The sequence below is a fragment of the Antechinus flavipes genome, chromosome 6, assembly GCF_016432865.1.
Source record: "Antechinus flavipes isolate AdamAnt ecotype Samford, QLD, Australia chromosome 6, AdamAnt_v2, whole genome shotgun sequence".
In the NCBI taxonomy this organism is placed as follows: Eukaryota; Metazoa; Chordata; class Mammalia; order Dasyuromorphia; family Dasyuridae; genus Antechinus; species Antechinus flavipes.
Window position 1 is genome coordinate 255,500,136 of NC_067403.1, and position 17,111 is coordinate 255,517,246.

General features: G+C 52.4%; 1 protein-coding gene across 1 annotated transcript; it reads right to left on the reverse strand.

The window, feature by feature from the left end:
* Positions 1 to 80: 80 nt before the first annotated feature.
* MAJIN (membrane anchored junction protein) lies at positions 81 to 13,279 on the reverse strand. The gene is made up of 10 exons (XM_051964676.1): positions 12,180 to 13,279; positions 10,443 to 10,488; positions 9,584 to 9,659; positions 8,925 to 9,038; positions 8,132 to 8,166; positions 7,710 to 7,876; positions 5,402 to 5,453; positions 2,451 to 2,523; positions 942 to 1,062; positions 81 to 453 (listed from the first exon to the last, which is right to left on the reverse strand). Exons 1-10 carry the CDS (start codon positions 12,278 to 12,280, stop codon positions 408 to 410), a joined length of 831 nt encoding a protein of 276 aa, XP_051820636.1. The 5' UTR covers positions 12,281 to 13,279; the 3' UTR covers positions 81 to 407.
* Positions 13,280 to 17,111: the final 3,832 nt, after the last annotated feature.

A 17,111-nucleotide genomic window follows, 5' to 3' on the forward strand; every position in this document is an offset into this window, starting at 1 on the left:
TCGCCAGGACCCTAAGTGCTGGAGGCGAGAGTCCCAAACCGCTGCTCGGGCCAGTAACAAGCTCCTCGAGGACCACCAGAAAGGAACAGCGCTTCATTTATTCATCAGCCGCTGACTCTGAACAAACGGACTGCCAAGGTCAAGCGGGGAGCCAGAGCCCTGGCCGTCTCTGGCGAGCCCCGGGCCCTTCTGGCGAGCCCCAGGCCCTCCTGGAGAGTCTTGGGCCCTCCTGGAGAGTCTTGGGCCCTCCTGGAGAGTCTTGGGCCCTCCCGGAGAGACCCGGGCCCTCCTGGCAAGTCCCGGGCCCTCCAGGCGAGTCCCGGGCCCTCCGGCCGGCCAGACGAGAGGGGACGGGGCTGAGGCAGCCGGGCTGGCTCGGGAATAGGAGGCCCCTTTCTCCGACAGGCTCACTGGCTGGCCCTCCTGCCGAACAGCCTGAAGGGGAAGAGGGAGCTGGAGGGAACAGAGAAATGCCAGGACTTAGGACTTGGGACTGGGAAGGGGCAGCCCTGTGCCCCTCCCACAAGGGATGACAGACTTCAAGCTGAAAAGGCCCTTAGAAGCCAGTTCCCCCCATGCTACAGCTGAGGAAATGGGGCCTAAAGAGGAAAATGGGAATTGCCAATAACCTACAGCTTTTTCCTTTTCTTCTTCTTCTTTTTTGCTGAGGCAATTGGGGTTAAGTGACTTGCCCAGGGTCACAAGCCAGGAAGTGTTGAGTCTGAGGTCCTCCTGACTTCAGGGCCGGTGCTCTATCCATTGCACCATCCAGCTGCCCCCAGACTTCCCATTTCTATTACCTTTTTTACATAGTATAGAAGGCTCTTGAGTTGGGCCGGGGGGGGGGGGGGGGAATACCCTTTTCTTATGATTCTTGTTTTAGAGAGAGGGGATTATTTGATTGGTCTCAAGTCAAAAACAAGAGAGAAGCCCTTTCTCACCTTAGAAAGCCCAGAAGTCCGGCACGTTTTTGCGTGGGGGGCCCTTCAGAAGGCGGGCTGCTTGCCTTTGCAGGGGGTCTCTGTTGCTCTCTCAGACTAGACCCAGATCCTGTCGGGGCACCTGGAGCAGACGGGCAAAGAGAGGCCATGAGAAAGCAGGGGCCCTGTGGGCCCAGGGCACCCAGATGTCCTTTTCAAGCCAGGACTGCAGGCTCAGAACACCAAGCTGTCCAGACACGCGCGGAGCCATACTCTTGGAGAAGGGCATCTCCACAAAATCTCAACCCAAGCTGAGTCTCGATCTGTGATGGAAGGTCCTCGGGGGGCTTCGAAAGTGACCCATGCCCCCGCAATGGACAGGAAGTAAAAAAAATCAATTCAACAGAGAGGGAAATAGAACAGTCCATCCTGCAGGGAGCGGCAGCATCAATTCACTGTAGAAAGATGGGCAAGACTCCCTTAGAGTACATAGGCTGGTGCTCATGAGGGTCCCCCCATATACAATTAATAACTAGATTTTTGTGCATTTTTTAACCATCAGAATCATCTCCCCTCGTACCACTTCCTAATCAATCCTCCCTCACAGCAGAATTTGGGCAAAACCCAACAGCCGTGTCTGTCAAAACATAGCAATCTGTACCCATAATCCCCTGCCTCTATCAAACCGAGAAGTGTTTCCATTTTTTTCTGGGACAAGATTAGGCATTACCACTCATCTGAGCTGGGCAACGTTGTTCTGGGTGTTATTTTTATGGACATTACTAGGACTGTTCTAGAGACCTTGCCTTTATTCTCTTTGCCACACATCAGTCCAAACACATTTTCCCATGATTCTCTGAACACCTCCATTTCTCATTTCTTGGGGGAGAGGGGGCAATAATCCTCCATGGCATTTGTGCCCTAATTTGTTTAGTCATCCTCTCATTGAGGGGTGCCCCTCTTCATTCCTAGCTCTTTAATTCCCCCCACCCTGGAAAGTGCTGCTGTGGACGTTTTGTTGGAAATGCCCAATGTTGTGATGGCCGGGCTGAGGAATACGAATGAATTCGTGATTTTTCTTGCATAATTTTAAAGTATGATCCAGAAGGCTTAGAATTTCACTTTGCTATTGGTCTATTAGGGTGACTCTTTCGCCATAGCCCCTCCAATATTAACTTGTTTCCATTTAAGAACACGAAGCTATAGTCAGAGTCAAACCGCACCCCTGGCACTTCGTACCAGGATGCCATTGCTCAGGTTGGGTAACATTTATCGGCCTTCGTTTCCAAAATTGCTCGTTGTAGATAATCTCTGAAGTTCTTTCCAGATCTAGACTTAGGGCTCTATCACCCTTTGTTGAAAGGAACCAAATTCTCACTAATTTGGGGGACAGTTTGAGCACACATCCGCTCACCCTGAACAATCTTTCATTCGGTTGTTGATGGCTTACATTTCTTCTTTTGAGAACCGTGTGTTCTGCTCCTTGACCCAGGTGTTCTCATTGAGAGAAAGGGATTTCTTGGGGCTTACCATGGTCCTTGAAGAAAGAAATGTCAGAGTCCTCAGTCTCCCCCTCTTCTGAGGCAGATTCTCGGGTCCAGTTCTGATCAAAAGAGAAATAAGGGCCAGCTTTCACCTGGGAGCGGGTGGTGGGAAATGAAGCCGTTGGGCTCTGACGACCGAGGAGCTGACCTCTGGCCGGCACTGGGGCTGGCTTTCCGTGGCTAATTTGGCCCTGATTTTGCTGTCTATAGAGAAAGTTAACTTTTGGGTCTCTTTCCATTTGAGCTACTCATGACCGACCCACCCCAAACCCGATCCCTTGAGGTTTAAATGCCGAGAACAAACAAGGCTAGGGTTACCGGGGCCGAGCTGAGCTGAGCTGCCCGGTCCGGGTGAGCCCCGTCCTGAGAGCCCAGGGCAGTCCCGGGCCGGCCCCCTTCTCTCTGTTTAGGAGATCTAATTCCACAAACGCCGGCCCAGTGCTCGTCCCGCGCCAGCCCGGGGCCGGTGAGAGGACGACTGTTTGGAGAAATGGCATCTCCTTACAGCCACAGAGCTTCCCCCAGCGTAAGAAGCTTGCTCTGTATATTTTCTTTGGGTTTCATCTCCAGCTGCGGGATCAGCCCAGAAACAGACTCAGCATCTGGTGGTTCTGGGGGTGCCGGCAGGGGAACGAGGTCTGCCAGGGGTCAGGGGACTGTCATTGCCCGCCGGGGCCCGAGTTTGGGGAGAGGGTGAGGCCGTCAGGCCCCAGCCTGTCCGGGAAGGGGGATACCTGGGCGGGGCGCCGCTCAGATTGAAGAGTTAGGGGGAGGAGACACGAGGGGATGTAACGGGCACCCTGCCAGCCATCCCATCGATCCACAAGCGCCAACTACGTTCCAGGCACTGGAATGAGCTCTGCCCATTCACCGTGGGCACTCAGATCCTCTGCTCTGCTGGTGTGGAAATAGCCTCCACTGCTCCTCCCAGGCCAAGCAGGAGAAAGCTAATCCCTCTTCTCTATAACACAGCCCTCTAAATATTTAAAGACCTTATCATGTCAGTTAATGAGCCCATCAACAAGCATTTATTAAACTCCTACTGTGCTCCAGGCCCTGTGAGCTCTGGGGATGAAAAAACAAGAGAGTTTACTTCTTTCTGGAGACCCCGGCCTCCCCGGGGCCTCCCCAAATCTTCTCTTCCAGGCACTACTGTTCCTTTAGCTTAACACCCTAGGACAGCCTCCCCCCCCGGTTCTCCAGATTATCTGTCCACGTCCTTCCTAGAACGAGGTGCTCAGAGCTGGACCCCCTACTCCAAGGGTGATCCCCCCTGGAGAGCCTACAAGGGGAGTCTCCCTCCGCCCACCGGGGACACTATATTCTGCTCCTGGCATTCTGGGGACAGGTGGGAGTAGCTGTCACCCCCACATTGAGCTTGTGGTCCCCTAAAAGCCCCAGATCTTTGTTGTACTTCCCGGTGAAGATCTCCAAGCCAGGCCTGGAGGGTGTTTTCCTGTTTGGGTCGGGATGGTTGCTGCAGAGAGCCCTCCTAATTCCGGGATTCTCTGAACAGGGGTCCCAGAGTCTGACCCAGACTCGGTCCCTGGAGACCCTTCTGGGCCCACGTGAGGCCCTCGGGAGCCAGCCAGAAAGCTGTGAGCGGCCTCCTCCTGCGGACAGACGGACAGACCGAGGCCCGGAGAGGAAGCCCTGCCCCGCGCTAGCTGGAACAACAACTCCGGGCTGTCTGCCAGTTCCTTCCAGATGCTGGTGATGGAGACGTGCAGAAAGCCCTGGCCTTCTCAGCCAGGGTCTTGCCGCACCCCAGGAAGAGGCAGTGAAGCTTGGTTGCCAATTCAATCTTTCCAGCCCAGGGGACTGGCACAGAGAGTCCCTGTGAGCGCCCTGCTTTGGGCTGATCCTCCCCGGGGATGGGCTCCGGCCCCCCCGCCACGGGCTGGGCTGAAGGGATGGATAGGACGAGTAAAAGGCCTTGGGCACCGGGCTGGAAGGGGGCACGAGAGAAGGGGAGAGGCGCACCAAGGGGGGTGAATGCTCCCGGGCCACCATTCCCGGGCCGTGGTACAAGGCGCCTTTGTTCTGGGGAAGCTCGCCTTTCTCCTCCCTACCAGGGCTGGGGCCGACGGCTTTATCTTCCTCAGGCAGGAAGACAGCACTGCTCGGCTTCCCTGGGGCGCTCAGAGACCAGAAAGCAAGGGGAAGGGGGGGCTTCTTCCCAGCCAAACTGCACGCACTCGGAGGGCAGGGACGCACGGCCCGCAGGACTGATCCCCACTCCCCAGTCTGCCTTGACTGGGAACGTCTGATTATCCAAGAGGACTCTGGGAAGGGCTGGAAGGGGCTCTCGGGGAGAGGGTGGTGAGCGTTCGCTCTCGGAGGGGGTCCCAGGGGAGTGGTCGGCCTTCTGTGACCCTCCTGTCACCAGGTGACTGATCTCACAGGCTTGTAGGGGGGCAAGACCCCTCCCTGAGGCAAGGAACCTCAGCAATCAGGGAACCCCTAGTCCTTACAGAGAGGGAAACTGAGGCCGGGACCGCATTTCCTTTTTGTCATTGTACTCCCAGGACCTAGCACATAGTAGGTCTTTAATAAATGCTTGTGGCATTTAACTGAATTGAGGGGACGCTGGTGGTGAGGGGCCGAGTCAGAATCTGAACCCATATCCTCTGCCCCCAGCCCCTTCGCCTCCCACCTCAGGTCAGCCAGCATGGTCATCCCCACCTTTCCTTCCCTGGCTCCCTGGCCCTCTGGGATGTCTATCTCAGGAGCCTCCGGAGGTGTCTCGGGGTCAGGAAGGAGAAGGGAACAGGGTGAGATGGCGGCTGTGGGGGAGGGGGGGGCGGCAGGCCAGGTTCTGCCCCCCACCCCAACACCATTTATAATGCAGAGCAGAGTGGCGCCCGCTTGGGCCCAGGGAACAGAGGAGCGGGCCGGGGCCCACGGGAGGCCTGGAGGCCCTGCTGTGGAGCTCACCCTGCTGGGAGGCGCCGGGGGCTTCTTCTTCCTGGAAGTTTCCGTCCCAGGCCTGCAAAAGAAGCGATCAGCGGGGTCCCTGAGGCCCAGGAGAGCCACCCGCCGCCCGCCCACCCCGAGCTCCATGAATATTTCAGCAGAAAGGCTATTTTTACGCAGAGCAGACAGAGCAGCCAAGTCCCTGGCCACTGCCAATAATCAGTGCAAAGGTCCTACCTCAATGCCCAGGGCTTTTCTAGGTCCTACCTCAGTGCCCAGGGCCCTTCCAGATCCTACCTCAACGCCTAGGGCCCTTCCAGGCCCTACCTCAATGCCCAGGGCCCTTGTAGGTCCTGGAGACAAGCAGACACACTAGAGATTGGTTTCCCTTCTCTTCCTAGCCCAGACTCCACCCAGTAGTAAAGAGCTCCCCTCCTCAAAAACCTTCACTGGCTCCCTACTGCTCCAGGATCAAATACAATCTCATTAGCCTGGTATTTAAGACTTTCCAAATCGGGGGCCTTTCAGTCCCACTGAACATTACTCCTTTTATGTACTCCCAATCCTAGTCCAAAGGGAGTGCAAACTCTTGGCATCTCCTCCTTCCCAGTCTTTGTCCAGGCGGTTCTGCAAGCCAGGCGCGCCCTCCTTCACCACTGTCCCTTAGGCTCAGTTGCTTCCTGCTCCCTGAGGCCTTTCCTCAACTCTCTAGTTATTGATATTTTAAGTGTGGCAGAGCACAGAAAGCTGGATCTGCCTCCAATATCCACTGGATACACGGGCTTGGGCAACTCTAAGCATCTCTCAGGGACAGAGAAGGAAGGAAGGAAATGGGAATTTCTTAAGTGCCTGTTAGGTGCCAGTGCTTTACAAAGACTATCTCATTTGGCCCTCATCACCACTCTGGGAGCTAGGGGCTGTTATGTCCTCATTTTACAGATGAGGAAACTGAGGCAGGAATTGAGTGACTTGCCCATGGTCACATAGCTAGTAATTGTCATAGGCTGCATTTGAAATCAGTCTTCTCGCCTCCAGACCTGGCACTGTGGGCACTCTGGTGCCATCTAGGTGCCCAAGGTCACAGATGGTCAAGGTCTTGACTCTGGCTCCCAATGTTAGTGGTCTTTTGCTGCTATGGGCTACTCCCAAATTTATCTGGTAAGTATCCCTGTAGCTATTGATTAAAATGTTAGACAGGCCAGAGGCAAGCACCTAAGCACGGAAGGAAGGAAGGAAGGAAGGAAGGAAGGAAGGAAGGAAGGAAGGGAGGAAGGAAGGGAGGAAAGAAGGAAGAAGAAGGAAGGAGGAAGGAAGGGAGGAAAGAGGGGAGGAAAGAAGGAAAGAAGGAAGAAGGAAGGAAGGAAGGAAGGAAGGAAGGAAGGAAGGAAGGAAGGAAGGAAGGAAGGAAAGAAGGGAGGAAAGAAGGAAGAGAAGAAGGAAGGGAGGAAGGAAGGGAGGAAAGAAGGAAAGAAGGAAAGAAGGAAGAAGGAAGGAAGGAAGGAGGAAGGAAGAGGAAGGAAGGAAGAGGAAGGAAGGAAGGAAGGAAAGAAGGGAGGAAAGAAGGAAGAGAGAAGGAAGGAAGGAAGGAAGGAAGAGAGGAAGGAAGGAAGGAAAGAAGGAAGAAGGAAGGAAGGAAGGAGGAAAGAAGAAAAGGAAGGAAGAGAGGAAGGAAGGAAGGAAGGAGGGAGAGAAGGAAGGAAGGAGGGAGGGAGAAAGGAAAGAAAGGAGGGAGGAAAGAAGAAAAGGAAGGAAGAGAGGAAGGAAGGAAGGAATGAGGGAGGGAGTGAAGGAAGGAAGGAAGAAAAGGTGGGAGGAAAGAAGGAAAGGAAGAGAAGAAGGAAAGAAGGAGGGAGGAAGGGGGGAGAGAGACAGAGAGAAAAAGGTAAACATGGGCAATCCCAGGTGATCCCAATGGTCTCCAAATCTCAAGCAGGGAAGGTTTCATGGAGGGACCTTGGAAATGAAGCTGTATCTCCCCAGGTACTGAGCTCATCACGGGCAGGCACAGCATCGGTGCCCCCTGAATGCAGCATGAATTTGCATGGGGATAATCTCGGAACCTTCATTTTTGCCAATGGAAAAGTCCTGGACGTGCGTGTGCTCAAAACGGACGGCCTTCCCTGGCCACACTTCATGTATGGAAGTGCTGGAACCAGTAAGGCCTACAGAGGGGAAATGACTTGGCTAAAGATACCCCCACCATCAGTGACATAGCTGGGAACAGAGCAGGCTAGTCCCCTCTCCCAGGCTGGCTCTCACGCCCAGGCTAGTCCCCTCTCCCAGGCTGGCTCCAGAATTGACCTGCCTTTGGATTTTCCCCACCACTGACCTGTCCTTTTCCTGTGCTGTGGAGAACATGCAACCTTCTAGTTTTCTCCTCTTTACAGCCGTGGCTCTCACTTCTGCTTCCTCATCATCCCCCTTCAGATGGGAACCAGACCCTTGGGATTCTTGCGGCCCCAGAGCAGGTGGGTGCTGAGCCACTGAAGAAGGGCGCTAAGGGAGGAGGGAGGGGCGTTTTTCTTTAAGAGCTGGAAAGGAACCCTTGATACCAACCTCTCCCAGGAGAGACATATCGTCAGAAACAGGTTAATGGGGTCCTAAGTTTAGAAGCGACCTCAGAGGGGTCATCTAGTCCAAAATCCCAAAGAGCATCAAGGGCTCATCCAAGGTCACACAGCCTCTCCTCCCAAACCCAAAGCCTTGGCTCGGGAGAAGCTATTTTTCCATTTTACTCAGAGGAAAACTCACCATGTCTGGGAGCTCGCTGTCTCCTCTGGAGGGCCCTGGGGGAGGACAAGAAGCACAGGGCTTCAGGAGACATGGCCGCTAGGATCTGGGGACCCCCTCCTCTGAGCAGGTCTGCCCGCAGCAAAGTGGTCAGGGGAGTCCTTTCTGCCTCCCTTCCCGCGGGCCCGCCCGGGCAGCCTCCATGTCTGCCTCCGGCAGCCTATTCATCTCCAGAAAGCTTCCAGGACGCGGCCCGTAGTGAGTGAGTGTGTGTGTGTGTGTGTGTGTGCGCTATGTGAGGGGTGTGTTTGTGTATACATGTATACACGTGTGTACAGGAGGGCACGTGTGTGTGTACATGTGTGTGTGTTGTGTAAGTGAAGGTGAGCAAGTGTTTGTGGGCTGGGGGCCCCCAGGACAAGGTCAGCTTCTTGAGAACAAGGGCTGATTCATTTTTTTCTTCTTTCAATCCCTAGCTCTTTCTAAGATTGTACTTGGAATGCAGTAGGAGGTTAATAAATGCTCACCAAATGGAACTGAACGGAATTCCTGAAAAAGTCCTGATTAACCCCTTCATGCCAAACTGGAGATGACTGGCAACAAGGCCAAAGCTTCAGACCTAGGGAGTTACAGAGAACTTACACCTCCATTACCCCATTCAAGGAGGACAAGTATTATTCTCCCCATTTGGAAAATGGGGAAACTGAGGCCCAGAGAGAGGCTAACTGCCCCGCAGGCGGACCAGCGAGCTGGGCAGGGGAGCCTGGGGAGAGGAGCTGCCCCTCGGTCTGCCCTCCCCCCTCCCCTTACTCACCGGCCGGCGCCCACTTCATCTCCACGTAGAGGGTGCAGACAAAAGGGTAGGGCTCGAGGAGGGCCGCCCCGTGCTTGAATCTCAGGTGGGACACGCGTTCCCATTTGCTCTTATCTGCCAGCCGGGGCTAAGGAGCACCAGGACATTTGAGAAAGGACCACAGGCTCCTGGGGGGTGGGATTCTAGCTCCCCACTCTCCATCCTCCCACATGGACCGGACTTTGGCAGTCCCCCTTAAGCCTAAGCAAGGCAGATGGAAGCCTGTTCCCATCCTTCCACACACAGAATCTGGGGGGTCGGGAGGGATTTCAGGGGACCAGGCCAGACCCCCTTCCGCGAGAATCCCCAAGTGGCCCATCGGCCTCCACTTGGGTACTTCTGGTCCGTAAGCAAGTTCACAGACACGAGGTTATCCACGTCTTTCATAAACGATGGTGCCCAGAATACCCCACGATGCTCCGGGTCAGTTCTGACCAGTTTGGGGCCCCCTGCTCTGCTCTTCTCCCTCCCCTTGACCTTCCCCACCTACTTCTTTCTCCCTCAGGCCTGGACACTCTGCCCACTAAGACACCGCCAAGGTGCCATTGGCTTCTTTCCCCACCATATTCTCTGTAGACTCAAGTTGACCTAGAACCCAACATTGCTGGAAGAAAAGATACAAGGAAATATGACGAAATGGTCAGTGGTAAATGGCTGCAGATTGTCCAGGTTCCCCAAGACGGCCCGAATGGAGTCCTAAAAATGGGGGGAAAGCTTGTTTTAGCATTGTAATGGTCACGTGGCTCAGCCCACCTGTGCCCCTATCACCTTCTTCTGGGCTATTTCTTCTCTTGCTTTAGGTTGGGAGGATGTTCCACGGAGGCCCGGGGGCCCATCCTGGGCAGACTAGGGGAGGGAGGCCCTCAGGACTCTGACCCTTTTAGGGCAGGTGGCTGGGCCATATGTGATATCCACAAGGTATCTACTGGGCCAAGGCTGATGGCGAGACCCTGATCCTGCTGGGGAGGCTGGACGCTCCGGGGACCCGACAGAAGGCACGAGGCTCTGAGAACTGGGGGCCCGGCAGCAGCAAGTGTTTCTAATTAAGGGCAAGATGTGGCCGCCCGGCCTGGGTATTTACAGTTGGGCTTCCTGGACTGTCAGGCCCCAGGCAGGGGCAGAGCCAGGGCAGCGGGCCAGAACCCCGGGAGGCTCCATCCTTCCGGAGCAGAAGGCCCTGCCTGCCAGTCACCCGACGTCGGGCAGAAACAAAAGGTCTTGCGGCATCAGCATCGAAGATGCTGACATTTCAGCCAGCGAGAGCGAGAAAGGTCAGAGGCTTTAAATGCATTAAAAAACCCAGGAAAACAGGAAATGTGCACATCCGCTGCCCTTCTGCATGGAGCGAGCTACACAGGCAGGCCGGGCCAACCAGGGGCTGTCAAGACTCCCAGAGCTCCAGGAGGGCAACCCCCGCTCGGGGCCTTCCGCACAAAGGAGCCCCTTTCCTGAGAAACGCCTGCTTCTTGCGGTCCCTACCTCCAGCTCCTGGCTGACAATCTTCTTATCCTCTATTTCTTCCCCTCTGGAAGGCAAACAAACAAGTGAGTCATGACGGAAGACACCGAGAGAGACGTTCTCTCCAAGCAGAGCCTGGTTGTAGCTGAGGAAGGTGCAGCAGAAACCAGAAAAATGATAGAGCAACCAGTTAAAAGATGGGAAAAGGGAATCGTCGACATCGGATGGGTCACAGGGAGAAAGGGGCACTCCTACACTGTCGGGGGCCCTGTACACGGAACAGTTCTGGGAGGGGGAAATCGGAATCACGTGAGAACAACACGAGTTCCCATGTGAGGTGTTCCAAAAGTGTCAGTACAATTTAAAGCCTTTGAAGTTAGAAATCAAGTGAATATTTAAAGCTGAGTATTAAGTAATTAAGACTGAGATTTTCTCTCATGTTCTTGGAACACCCTGTATACGTGAAAAGATTCCTAACAGATTTGGAAGGTTCGGAGAAACCTCAGAAGTTTCATCTGAACCGTCGCAGATGGCGAGGGTTCGGCATTCACTGAACTCTTGCTCAGCTTGGTCCTTGACTTCCCTCTGGTCAAGTGCAAGGAACCTGTGTCTCGTTTGTTTGTTTGTTTGTTTCTTTACCCAGTTTTTTTTTTTTTTAATTCTAAATCCAATGTTCTTTTTTGTTTTTTGTTTTTCACACACATTGCTTTGGAATCACATTGGGAGAGAAAAATCAGAGCAAAAGGAAAAAACGATGAGAGAGATTTAAAAAAAAAAAAGTGATCTTAGAGTATGTTGATTTACATCCAGTCTCCTTAATTCTTTTTCTGGATGCAGATGGCATTTTCTGTCCAAAGGCTATTGGGATTGCTCTGGATCACTGACCCCCTGGGAAGAACTGAAACTGTTGAGATTGCTTTGGATCACAACCCTGGGAAGAACCGAGTCTATTGGGATTGTTTTGGATCGCTGAACCCTGGGAAGAACAGAGTCTTTTATAATTGATCATTGCCTCTGCCTCCCTTGTAATGGACACTCCAATAACTGAGGGGGGCTGTGCCTTCTCGGGGCTTCCTGTTTTCTCCTCTGGATCCCTAGGCTTGGCATTGTGCAGGCCTAAGTAAGTTCCTCAAAGCTCCTGGCACAGAAGAACCTGGGTCAGAACCCTTCCTCTGGCATTGGGTTAGGGACCTACTGTGTGTCAGGAGGTGGGAAGACACGGCAGGAATGTGCTCCCCCATTCCGGAAGATGACATTCACGTACCTGACTATATGAGACTTTTTGAAGGCAGGTGCTGCCCTTTGCCTCTTTTCATTTCCCTGGCACAATGCCCGGTACACAGTAGGCACTTAATAAATGTTTACTGACTCAGTGATTCGGGCTCCATCCTGGTAAGAACAGTCGCTGGGTGAATCGGTCAAGAGCAGGCCCCTCTCCCTCTCCCCACTCCTCTCCTCAGAACCATTCGAGCCATTGCTGCAAAGGCAAGATTCAGAGCCGCTTCTTCTAACGGGAACTGCTTTTGGGATGAGAGGCTGGTCAGAGGACAACTCAAATCGAGGGATTCTGTGACTCCAAGTTTGTCCCCAAGAAACCTCCCTAGGGGTGGCTAGCTGGCTCAGTGGACAGAGCACCGGATTTGCTTAAACAAAGAAGAGGAGATCTCCCCGTGGATCCCCACGCGGCTGCCCTCGCTGGGCGAGGCAGAGAGGGATGGACCAGAGCGGGCGGCCTGGGCCCGGGGCCCCCCCAGTTACCTGACACTGCTGCCGTATCTGATCTTGAACTTGTACACACTGCTGCCCGCGTGGAGGAACCTGGTCTCAGGCAGTGGGTACGTGAAGGCTTTCAGACTCATTGCTTCAGGGTGCAGCTAAGGGAACCAAAAGAACATTCAGCATGAGAGAAGGGCCAAAGCTGGGGCCGGGGCTCGGACTCTTGGTGGCAGGGGAATCAGGGGTGCCCAGGAGAAAGGCCATCCTCCAGAAAGGCAAGCTGAGGCCCCGGGGGCCTTCTCAGCAAGGTCACCCAGCTGGTCCTGGGGCCCAAGGGTGGAGGCAGGCATTTTCACTGGGCAAGAAACTGGCAGCTGGACCTCTCTGGATCTCCGGTCTTACCCATACAGTGGGGTCTGTGGGGAGAGGTGGGCAGAGAAGCCCCCCCAGTCAAACCTACTTCAGACACCACACTCTGGGGGACCTGGGTAAGCAGCAGCTTCCGCAGCAATAAATGGGGCCCGTGCCAGCTGCACCTCTATTTCTATCTGGGGGAGTTCTGAGGAGGTCGCGTGGCAGGGGCAGAAATGTCAGGGTAATGATCTCTGCCACCCGCTGGGCCCCTGGCCCCCAGGGCACTTGGCCCAGCCCCGGTATGGCATGGTCCCGAGTAGGCAGGGCTGTCTGCGGGCACGGCCCGGCCCTGTCTGCATCCTCTGAGATGCTGACACCTCTGAGATGGGAGGATGCAGAGGTGGAGGCTCCAGCCTGGGAGGCCTGAAAGGGCCTAATTGCTGGTAATTGCTGGCTGCCAGTCTCAGCCAGCCCAGCGCCCGCGCTGACGGCTCCATCTGAGATGGAGACGAGGGCTCTGCACAGACTCCATGTGGCCTCCAGGACCCCAGAGCCCAGGGCCAGCCAGGCCAAGCAGGGAGGCCCCATGGGTGCCCGGACATCCCTGCCAGGAGAGCTGGCACAGGCAACTGCGAGGGCCCGGAAGGGGAGGGGGCTCCCTAGGGCTGGAATCCAAGCTTGGGCCCTAATGAGAAAGGCTCTATTCTGTCAGAGAAAACATGGCTCCTTTGTTTCATGAAGGCCCAGAGAACCTGGACATGGCCGGGCCCCGGAGCTTGGGAGGTCGTGGTGATGATGGTGACCAAGGGGTAGGGAGGGAGAGGAAGAGGAGGAGGAGGAGGAAGGAAAAGGATCTTGCATCCAGAGCTGGAAGCTGCTGCTCTGCCAGGCCCTGGCTGCTGTTGGGAGTTCGGGGGTACCCAACTGGGTCCTGGGAGCGCCTTCATCTGTGAAATGGGCAGGAATGGAGAAGGAACTGGACTCCACTCTGGAGGGCCCTGGGGGAGGCCCTCAGTCACCTGTCTGTACAATAGGCCCAGAATTCCCCTCCTCCATCCCAGCTCTGGTCCACCTTTGCTTCCTCTTCCCCACAGAGATGGTAGTGAGCTGGGGCTGGGGGGGAGGGGGTGTCACCCCAAGTGGTCCCACCCCCTCCCTGCCTACATGCCTGAGGGCCCAGCTCCAGGAGCAGGAGCAGGGGCTGGGCCTACCTCAGGCCTTGGAGCCACTGCCACCAAACAGAGACACCCAGAGGCCAGAAGGAGGCAAGCAGGGACCTAGTACCGCCCCTCCCCAGGAGGCCCCACTTCTACCTGGGCCCCGGGGGCAGCCAGTCCCCAGCCCCCAGCTTTACACAGCGGGAAACTGAGGCTCGAGCTTGCCCCAGGCATCCTCAGATGCGCATTTATAGGTTTGCCAAGCATGATCTCATTCTGTCCTCCCCTTAACCGGGGTGGGGCACGATTTATACCCATTTTAGGGCTGAGAAAGCCTAGGCCCAGGCAGGTCACACGGCCAAGATAAACCCAGGACTTCCTGATTCCTGACCTGGGCAAGTCCCGATCCTTCTGGGCCCTGGCTTTACCGTTGTTGTCAATCGTCATCATTGTGGTTAATTATAAATACTGAATTAAATATTAAATCAAATATTACATAAATATTAAATCAAAATCAATTAAATTTTAGAAGAAATCAAAATATAAATTATGGATACATTATAATGCAATAGTTAATAATAATTGTTCCCACAGACATAGCACTTCAAGGTTAACAAAACACATTTGTTGCAGCAAATTCAGGTGAGTGACCATCTCTGTTCCTCAGTTTCCTCCTCCTGCAAAAGAAAGAGGTCCGCCTGGCCCTGTTCTAGCTGTGCAGGGCCTGAGAGGCGCCTGGGCCCCGGGGGGAGTCTCAGTCTGCCAGACCCTTTCAGGCTAGTGACAGAAACCTTAGTGAAATGACAGGACCCCCTCTGGTCACCAGCCTGGTCCTTCATGGGGACAGCGCGCCCCCCCCCCCCCCAGCCACCAGAGCCCCCTCAGGGTGTAGGCTTCCTGAGGCCAGGGGACTTGCTCCCTTTTGTATCCAGATCCCTGTGACAGGGACCTAGGAAAGAGCGTTTACTTCATGCATTCAATGACTCAGTTTCTGTAAAGGGCACAGCCCTTCCCGTGACTCACTGGCACTCCCCCACAATCCCGAGGTCACATTTAAAGGGAACGGGGCAATCATTCACTAGCGTTAATGGGAGAGCCCAGCTGGTGTGCCTGGGTGGAAGGGAATCATGTCTGAAGAGCCTCTTCCCTTATGAAGATTATTTTATGTATAAACATTATTAAAAACAGGCAGCTAGAGGGTGCAGTGGTCAGAGCACTAGGCCCAACATCAGAGAGCCCCGAGTTCACTTTCTACCAGTTTGACGCTTAACCCTACTTGCCTCAGTTTCCTCATCTGTAAAATGGCAAACCACTCCAGTATCTCTGACAAAAAAAAAAAAAAACAAAAAACCCAAATGGGGTCATGGAGAATAGGAGACGACTAAATTGATTTTTTAAAAAACAAAGCAATATACGAACTGTACTTTCAGTCCATTTACTGCAGCTTGTCATTAGCCAGTAGAAAAAGTATTTTATATTCTATCGAGTTGGGCAAGTGATTATACGGCTGAAGATAAAAACGAATTTTCTATTTTTGCAAGAGAGTAAACTTCTCCCTCCATTTTTAAAATCATATTTTTGTAAGTTAGAGTTTTGACTTCTTACTTGCTTTATTTTCTCATTTCCCCCTTTTTAATAGGATCTTTCTTGTGCAGCGTGATCAGTGTGGATATATGCACAGAAGAATTACTCATTTAACACATTGGAGAAAGAGGAAAAAAAAAAGAAAAAACCGCAAATATTGGATTACTTGCTATCTAGGAGAGGGGGAAGGAGGGAAGGGAGGGAGGAAAACATTTGGATCACAAGGTTTAATGTTGAAAACTATCTTCTCATATATTCTGAAAATGAAAAATTATTATTATGGGGGGAAAAAAAACAGAACACAAAAAGAAACTCGAAGCAGAACCCAGGTTTCAGACGGTTTGGTACGACGGAGTCTAATATTTCAAACCCTTTCCCAAATTTGAAAAGCCTAACATTTAAATTGTTTAGACACGATTATTATATTACATTAAACATCATCCAAATTGTAACTTATTTAAAGGGTTTTTATATCCAACAAAATGTGCAAAAACAGGAAATTTAATATGAAATCTTACAGATAATAGTCAGCATAAAAGGCCTTGCTGGATTCCTTCTTTTAATTCTTACAAAATGTCCCACATAGAAGTATTTGTAATTATTTTATGAAGAGGTTTATAATTCGATTTTTAGAGCTTTCATAAGTGCAACTGGAATACAATTTTATATTTGATGATTACAAAATGTTCTTTTTAATTTGGAGGGTTGTTTGGGCAAAAGTTATTTAAGTGCTTAAAGACGAAATCTAAAAGAACGTTATGAGTAGTATATTCAATTATCCTAGTGGTCCATGGCCCGGTTTGTATTGTTGTGGAGAGGGATTTGAGGAGCAAAAAGTTGCCTTAGTGTACCCGCACACAGTAAGTGCTTAATAAATGCTTCTTGACTAACTTCAGTTTGTACAGTTTTCCTCTTCTCCAGCATTCTCTGGCTGTAATTGGTGAGGAGAAAAGGTGCTATGTGCTCCCTCTGCTCCCAGGCCTTCACTCTGGGGTCTTGGATGGCTGTAATCGGTGGAGGAGGGCCAATATCACTTTATGATTGACCGAGGGCTTTCTCCCATAAAGACAGTAAAGGCTGTTCTCCTGGCCTTGGCCGGACCCTGTAACATATTCCCAGAGTCCCAGGGCCCATCCTTTGTACAGATGGCCATTAGCTCCATAAAACAAAGATAGATGGCATCATTAAATTTGTTCTTGTCCTAGAGCTCAGATTTAACTCTGTAGCCACCTGATCCATCATCCTGGCTCTGAGCTTTATCTGGGCTAAATGGATCCTCTGAGCTTCCTATTTGCCCCTTCTTATACCAGGGGCCTCAAGGTCATTACTGCTGTGTGGAGGCAGGCAAAGGTCTGCCGATGACCCATGTCCTTTATGGGACCGGCTGTGGGATGCTGGGAGAGTCTTTAAATCTCTTTTAAGAGCATAAGGGCTGAAAAAAAATTTCATTTAAATATTTTTAAAGAAAAGAGAATAAGTTTAAAAAGAAAATTTTAAAAAGAAGAAAAAGTCTAAGTTCTAGATAAGATGACACTGACCAGCAGCAGAAAATGGACTTTCCTTTTGTTCAAAAGCACATGAAATGATGTCTCTTGTTGCTTTCGAGCCTTTCTCTGCTTCTCTGAAGAGAGCCTGTAAACCGTCCACCTCTCGTTTTGTTATGCCACAGTTTTCTTTAACTGTCCTGACTCAGTTTCCCTGTCTCAGTTACCTTAACTGTTCTGTCTCTGACCTAGTAAAACTAAGGATTATTCGCTCTTGGGTTATAAATTAGCAAGATAAAAGAGTAGATCTCCTGATTCTTTTATGGGATTTACAATATTCCTTAAAATATTCCAAGATCAACCCATGATATCTTTACTTCTTTGTCTCTGGAATT

Excerpts from the sequence above, each read along its gene's own strand:
- MAJIN (XM_051964676.1), bottom strand. The coding sequence starts at position 12,280 with ATGAGTCTGAAAGCCTTCACGTACCCACTGCCTGAGACCAGGTTCCTC. Across the intron at positions 9,039-9,583 it reads CCATTTCGTCATATTTCCTT|ATAAGAGCAAATGGGAACGC; the intron begins GTATCTTTTCTT and ends CCCGGCTGGCAG. Across the intron at positions 454-941 it reads GGACTTCTGGGCTTTCTAAG|CTCCCTCTTCCCCTTCAGGC; the intron begins GTGAGAAAGGGC and ends TGTTCCCTCCAG.